General features: G+C 34.9%; 1 protein-coding gene across 3 annotated transcripts; it reads right to left on the bottom strand.

The window, feature by feature from the left end:
• Positions 1–237: 237 nt before the first annotated feature.
• On the bottom strand, positions 238–6,840 carry LOC133694538 (protein trichome birefringence-like 14). Of its 3 annotated transcripts, XM_062116078.1 has the most exons (7): positions 6,284–6,840; positions 5,457–5,501; positions 5,195–5,376; positions 3,545–3,748; positions 3,159–3,362; positions 1,519–1,714; positions 238–1,406 (listed from the first exon to the last, which is right to left on the bottom strand). In XM_062116078.1, the coding sequence occupies exons 3-7, from the start codon at positions 5,346–5,348 to the stop codon at positions 578–580; spliced, it is 1,587 nt and encodes a 528-aa protein (XP_061972062.1). In that variant the 5' UTR covers positions 5,349–5,376; positions 5,457–5,501; positions 6,284–6,840; the 3' UTR covers positions 238–577. The 3 variants fall into 3 exon arrangements, with proteins under 3 accessions (XP_061972062.1, XP_061972063.1, XP_061972061.1); XM_062116079.1 differs by lacking the exon at positions 5,457–5,501; XM_062116077.1 differs by having other exon boundaries at positions 5,195–5,501; positions 6,284–6,839.
• Positions 6,841–7,651: the final 811 nt, after the last annotated feature.

Genomic DNA, 7,651 nt, shown 5'->3' with positions numbered 1-7,651 from the left:
GATTTGTCAGGCTAGGATTGATATTGTTAAAAACCATGGCATAGACTCGCCAAGTGGGGAAAATTGGTTTTTAACATAGGAACCATGCGCTACAGCTAGAACATCAAAGACTCCAGATTGAAAAACTGCCTAAATGGATAAACAAGTTCAATTTACAAAATGTCTAGCAGCCTAGCAGGTCCGCTTGATGACTTGCATGACTACAACAGCTAAATGGTTCAACACGAATTAGGAAGCTGAGTAAATCTTTTCTTTGTATTGAGACAATCGTGAATTACATACATCATTCCTCAGAAAATGTCCAACTCCAGAATGGAAACTATTTCTTCGAGCTTTGCCAGATTTATCTGGCAACTACTACGTGGTGGATTCAAACTACAATTCGCGAAATCAATTCCTGTATGGATATGAGAAATGGGCAGAACTGGCTAGATGCTTCACTGTTCTCTTCTAATCAATAAGATAGTTGTCACAAAAAACGACGTGTATCAAAAAAAAAGTTGATGATAAAAGTTTCCCTTGTTGGTTTCTAGCTCTCTGCACTTGTCCATCTTGATCTTAATTGGTGTGGTTGACTCTATACCTGTGCAATAAGAAGTTCATTCCATGTGTCTGGAATGCCAGGAAGGCACCAATGCAAGCAGTCATTTACACCCGTTGTTGCCTTAACACTGTACCTTGAGATGTGACCTTCATCTCTTAGCTCAGAGAGAGCAGTGATATCCAAAAGCGTGATATTTGTTCCTTTAACAGCAGCCGCAATAACTGGATCATTCGATTCATCCTGTGAGATTTCGCTCCCTCCAGTCAAAGGAGTGGTATTATCACAATTACCTCCAGTGTTCCAGTCCCCGTTACGAAAATGCCTTGGTGAGATGGTCCTGAAGAAAGCCTTAAGTCGGGGATGAGAAGGAAGTTGAGAATCAAGCCACCTGGCAACACTATGCACTGTAAAATTCTTGGCATTCCCAATTTCCAAGAGTTTTCTATCTTTAAGGGGCTTCCCATTGACATACATCACCCAACGGTTCGCTGTTATCTTCCCTCTGTTCCAATGATGTCCTGTATTAAGAACTAACACATCAAACCGATGGAGGAATCGTCTCATGAAGGCTGGTGCACGGTCCAGATGCATAGCAACATCAGTGGCTTTGTCAGTGATGTTCAAAGGCTCTAAGTCAGCAAGGCTTGCTGACCAGTAATACAAAATGGTGGTATTGGTGTTTGAAAACCGATAAGCCCAGCCATCAGGACGAATGGCTCCACGAGCTTTAACAAGACCATATTCTTTTCCCACATTTCCAATATCTTCCCTCCGTTCCCCACCAGATGCCATGCACATCAAAGACTGGAATTGTTGCCTGCCCAGTGAATCTCCTATAAATGCAATTGTTCTGTCCTGCATCCTGGAATGCAATAATAATCAGGGAACTGAACATATGACATCTTTGTTTGATGGGTCAGAGAACAAGACAACACATATTCTTTCAGAAATCAAACACAAAAAACAGAACCCACCTTCTCAAGAATGCAGATTTCTCAAACTCCAGCATTTTGCAGTTTTCTGGTTGCCATCGATATCCCTCAAAGGAAAAATCTGTCCGTTGGGTTAGTCTACATGCCCACATTTCAGATAACCATTGTTTACATTGAAAACCAGAATACAAAGGCCGCCTGCTATCTGCAACCCATCTACCCTTGGAATAATTGCAGTCTGAAAAGATGACAACACACTTAATATTCAATCAGCCATAAGACTTTGAAGCATGCATAACTCTAGCTGGTGCACCAAAGATTCACGACAAATTTATTGATTCATAAACATACAGGAGAGTTACAACTTCAATGTGTAGTTTCACTATTCCACAGGTCTTTTTTTAATTTTCAAGTTATCGCATTCATTGTTCTGTTATCATAGGAGAACAAACTAACTAAATAACTCACGCCATCCAGACCCCATAAATATTATCATCACCCCTACTGTAGCTTCTCAATTTCATGTCTATTTTTCATTGCAATGCTTTTGATTTCTAAAATTATTGCTGTATTACAAGGACCTTCCTTGCATTTTAATGAAATAAAGAAAAGTCTCCTAGTTTCAATCTCATACTAAATTACCCTAAAAGTAGTAATATAGTAAGCCATGATTTACACCATAGTACAAATCTATAAATCATTCACAAGGATAATCAGTGTGGTTGATCCTTTTTTTCCATTCTTTCCACTTTTCTTTCTATTGCCTAACATCCCATCTAACTGCAAAAATTATCTTAGAAAGCTATATGGCAAATAATGGGATGGCCTGGGCCAGCACTATATCAAAAGGAGAACATATAATTGTCACGCTAGAATAACAAAACAATAAAAAGTAAAATGAGCGGCATGAAAAATCATAAAACTCAACCATTCCGCTATCTATCTTTAGCATGCTGCTAACCCATTCAGTCTCTGGTTAAAAGCCCAGTGCTCCACCAACTGAGCTATATATATATATATTCTTGTCCTCCTATAAGGTTCCCATGTTCTATATAATTGTTGTTGTAAGTTGATCATAGCTTGACCATCAACCAGTAAAGCTTAAATGCAAAACTATAGTTGTAAATGGCAAGTGATAATTACAGGAAATCCTAATAACAAGGTTATTAAGGACACAGTAAGTCGTCTTATGCATTTTCATGTACTCTTATAGGTCATGAAGACTGAACTAAATATTTTTGACACTGAACATGAAAAGAATGCCACAAGCTCTTGACAAGTAGTGTTAATGAAAGGCAAGATGGTTCGACAAAGGAATTTCAACAATATGCATCTCTAAGGATAGTGTAACAAAAATCAGAAATAAATCATTCCACTAAAAGTGCTGCAATAATAATGAGTTCACTGTGGACAAAAATTGTTCCCTAAAAAAACTAAAATAAGAAAGCACCCAAAACAGTAAGGAAATATAATATTAGCCAACGGTTTACATGGTCCCCGGGAAAAAACTATATATATTTCTTATTCTAACCGCGCCAAGTGAGTAGTTTAAACAAGCATTTCAATCATCTAATAAGTGCCAAAGTATACAAGTACAGCAGTGTGATTATAGAATGGAAAGACCAGAGTTACTAGATTTATTAAAAATGATATTTTGCAGGTGTAAACAAAAAGGATTCAACCTTTTATCTTAGAAGACGATTTCCTATCTGCATCACCATCCTCTGTTTGAGAAACAACTGAGTTGGTAAAATTTGAGGCATCAAATTCTTTTTCTGGTATTTTAGATTCTTCTGATCTTGTAGGATCAGAATCTGTTTCCTGAACATGCTCATTTGGGGTCAAAGAATCAAAAGAAGAGCCTTTGGGAGTATCAACAACAAACTCTGAGACAGAACAAGAGGAAAAAGAGTAAGTCAGCCAATAACCATGATATAAAGTTAAGAAATATCATGATTTTATATAGTACCAAAGTATAGAAGTACAGTGTGATTATAGAATGGAAAGACCAGAGTTACTAGATTTATTAAAAATGATCTTTTACAGGTGTAAATGAAAAGGATTCTACCTTTTATCTTAGAAGATGGTTTCCTATCTGCATCACCATCCTCCGTTTCAGGAACAACTGAGTTGATAAAATTTGAGGCGTCAAATTCTTTTTCTGGTATTTGAGATTCTTCTGATCTTGCAGGATTAGAATCTCTTCCCTGAACATGCTCATTTGGGGTCAAAGAATCAAAAGAAGAGCCTTTGGGAGTATCAACAACAAACTCTGCGACAGAATAAGGGGAAAAGAGTAAGTCAGCCAATAACCATGAAATAAAGTTAAGCAACATCATGATTTTATATGGAGTGCAGAAGATTTCAATAACACTCATCACTAGCAAAAATGAAAACTAACTCAACCAGCAAAATATAAAATATAAACAAACCAAACCTGGTTTACAAGTCATTCTTCTTATGCCCAAAACAAATCTTATTGTCTGGTCCATTATCTAGTTCAATCCCAACACTATACACAACTATCAATAGAATAGTCCTACATTATTCCAGTCATTTATTCTACTTGGAGCTATCCAAAAATTTATGTAATGAAAAGGGAATGAAATATGAAAAGGGGACAATAAGACATCTGCCTAAATACAGCAAAAAAAAAATGACAACAGAGCTAACCACTGAATGTTGGCTAAGGAGACTTCCTCTTTATAGTAAAAATCCCCTTATGCATTACCCAATAAGAACTGGAAAAATGTTGCACCATAACGATTGCCTCAGTAGAATGATCCTTCAATAGATCTGGAGCTCTGCTCCAAAAAACACACCTCCACTCCATCCTTCCCTCTCCTAAATAAATCAAAGATACTTCCTCCAGCATATGTGGGACCATCTACAACATATACCAAACCATTGAAAACTGTAGGAATAACTCTATCTCCCACTATCGTGGTACGTAATGCAAATGCTAGGTGATAAGGTCTTATGACACCTCCTAACTCACAACAAGTCATGTTTCAATCTAGCTAACTACCAAAATCCAATTAAAATATTTAACCTTAAGAGGTTACCTTAGCTTTTGAAATGTAATTACCCAAAGGAAAAATTAGGGATCTGGGGTTAGTGAAAGATGAATCAGAAAACATTAACAAAGGAAATTGGCTAGCCCCCCCAAGAGAACATAATCATTCTACTGGTGGATCTCAATGTCAAAGAAAAGGCACTTGGCATTTTCTAGAAATAAATTTTATCAAGGATTTGGCAGTTTTCCTAGAAGTAAGAAAATGCAGATATGAACCTTACAAAATTGCATTCAGCGAGGAACTTCTCTCAGATGTTGAAGCAAAAACTTCTATCAAGATTTTTACCTTTATTGTTATGTGGTATCTTCAGTTGCATGGGCACTTCAGAAAAATGTGAAATTCAAGACAGGGGCCAAACACGACTAGACAAATAAGATCAAGGTAAACTTTCTAGCTACCAACCATGTACCCTTCAAGATTTGAAGCAAAAAGGTAAGGACATATCTACACCCACCTAGAAGATCTCTGATACTTCATATTCATTATATGAGTTCCTATCTTTCAGAAAGTGAAAAATAAGGTAATCAAGCAATCATGTTGCCAAGCTATATCATCAGTAATTTATGCTCTCTTGTACATACTCACCCACACACAAATAAGATGTGTATATATCCGAATGATCAGTGAAATGAGAAGCAAACCTGAAGTATGAAAATTGAACTGCTCTTGCGCTGACCGCAAAGTAGTAACAAAAGGATTCTTTTCCCACGCCCAGAGAAATATGGTTGTAAAAGTAAGGACAAGCAGAGTAACAGAAAGGTGCCTCCCCTTCAATCTACAAAAGTTTCCTTTCATCTCTATTACACGGGAAAGGGGAAAAATCCTGCAGATTTCAATGTATTCTAAGCATTCCAAGTGATAATTTAAAATCAGTAATGTTGAAAATGTTCAGGAAAAATCCACTTTATGATGCCACAGGTCGTCCATTTGTCCTACAGGAGGCTTCAGCTGCAAGGCAAGCAAAAAAAAAAAAAGATCATTTACATGTGGTTATTCATGCTTCTACGTTCTACGTTTCAAATACAGCCATCTCAAGATCTACGGAGTTTTTCCCTATATGAGCTTCCACACAACACTCATTAATAAAAACAAGTTGAGCTATTACATTCCAGTCTCCTTGATGAACAACTACCATTCACATCAATTACAAGCCCTTAAAATTGAATATAAATTTCCACATATCAATCACCCACTTAAAGACTAAAACATTATTGCCACCAGAAAAATTTCATGGCAATCATAGCAAACTAGGAAAAAAAATAGAGAGAGAGAGAAGCAGAGAGTGCAATATCACATGCAGAAACTGTCAAGTTACAAAATTTCCAAGTCTACAATTCCTAGAAGTTCAAAAATCACACAAAATGTAGACTTTCTGCAAGAAGCAAAAACATCAAGAAGTCATAAGATGAACCTACCAATATTTAAAAAAAAAACATTTATTTCCAAATAATTACACTTTAATTAGCACATGAATTCTAAAATCTTACATCGAGGTCCACAACTCCATTAAACAGGCATTATTATTATCAACACAACTTAAAAAAAAAAAAAAACTTGAATGCGTGTAACCACTAAAAAAGGAACTGCCCAGAATTCTATTGGTGAAAAGAAACAAACCCTATTAAACTTGAAAGAGAATTTGTACAATAACAATAAAAATGCGAAGAACAGGAAACAAAAAATAAATAAATAAAATGAAAAACAAGAGCCTGATATGATGGATGACACACCCAGTAGCATATTAGAGCCTCCTCCTCTCTTCAGTTCTCTTCTTTCCTCCAATTTTATTCCTTCCTATAAAATGGCAAACTTTTTTTTATGATCCACAGATCTGCTAAACTGAACCTCTCTCTTTTCTTTACAAAGATCAACTGCAAATCGCAAAGAAATTAATGTAGAACACAAGGGGGAGAGAAAGGCCCACAACCAGCCAAAAAGAAAGAAAAGAGAACGGAGAATTTGTTTTTGGCCTAATTATGTTATGACACTTGTGTGCTGTGGTAAGGTAGAGACTGCTAGCTAGGAATTGTGTTCTAAACAGAAAGTAGAAAAAAAATATTATAAAAAATTAACTCTTTTATATATTTAGATTGTTTTAGTATGAAAATGTTAAAATTAATTTTTTAAAAAATAAAAAAAATATTATTTTAATATATTCTCAAATTAAAAAACACATCAATTTTATACTTCAAACACCCGCTACTGCCCCCATCTGGATCGTTCTGGGAAGCGCGGAGAGTCTCCTGTGTTTTTTGGTTTTAAGGTGAGAGAGAGAGAGAGAGAGAGTCGAGACGGGACGTCATTAGCAAGACTTAATCTGTTAATCATAGTATCTAAGACCAAAACGGTCTATTTCTTCAGTTACTGACTTGGAGTTTTTTATTTTATTTGCTGGTCCACTCAGATGTGCATAGTAAAATGCATATTTGAAAGTTTCTAAATATTAAAATAATATTTTTTATTTTTAAAAATATTTTTTAATATCAACATATTAAAATAATTTAAATATTAATATATTGTTTAATTTAAATACAAAGTTGACTCTCATTAAACTTTGATTTTTAAATTTCTCGAATTAACATGTTAAGGTGGATCGAATTTACTAATATTTTTTTTGTGATATGGTTATTAAATTAATTTATTGTTGCATCAAGCTTTTAGGTTAACATTTGGCAAAATTCCAGATTGTATTTTATTATTATTCAGGAAAAAAAAAAAACTTAATTTTTGGGCTGTAGCTTTGTTTGCGTGTGTCGTGTTTTGTGGAGGTTGGGATGCACACGAGAAATGGCTTCCAAGAATAAAGAAAAAAGGACAGGACCCACCGACCGACAGGAAGACTTTGACGTCATAGTGAGCTGGATCCCACCTTGACTTCATCTTATTCACATGATTACAAGGATTGATTTTTTTTATAATATATATATATATATATATATATATATACACTATTGAAAATTTTGAGGCATTGTAATTAAACATGATTTAAATTTGAAAAGAAATATTTAACTTTTTATTTAATTTTACTTTTAAATTAAACCATGCAGAAACTAATATATTATCACATATCTAAATTAAAAATATTTAAAAAAATAATA

This window comes from Populus nigra, chromosome 5 (genome assembly GCF_951802175.1).
Source record: "Populus nigra chromosome 5, ddPopNigr1.1, whole genome shotgun sequence".
NCBI lineage: Eukaryota > Viridiplantae > Streptophyta > Magnoliopsida > Malpighiales > Salicaceae > Populus > Populus nigra.
This window is presented reverse-complemented; position numbering and strand designations above follow the sequence as displayed.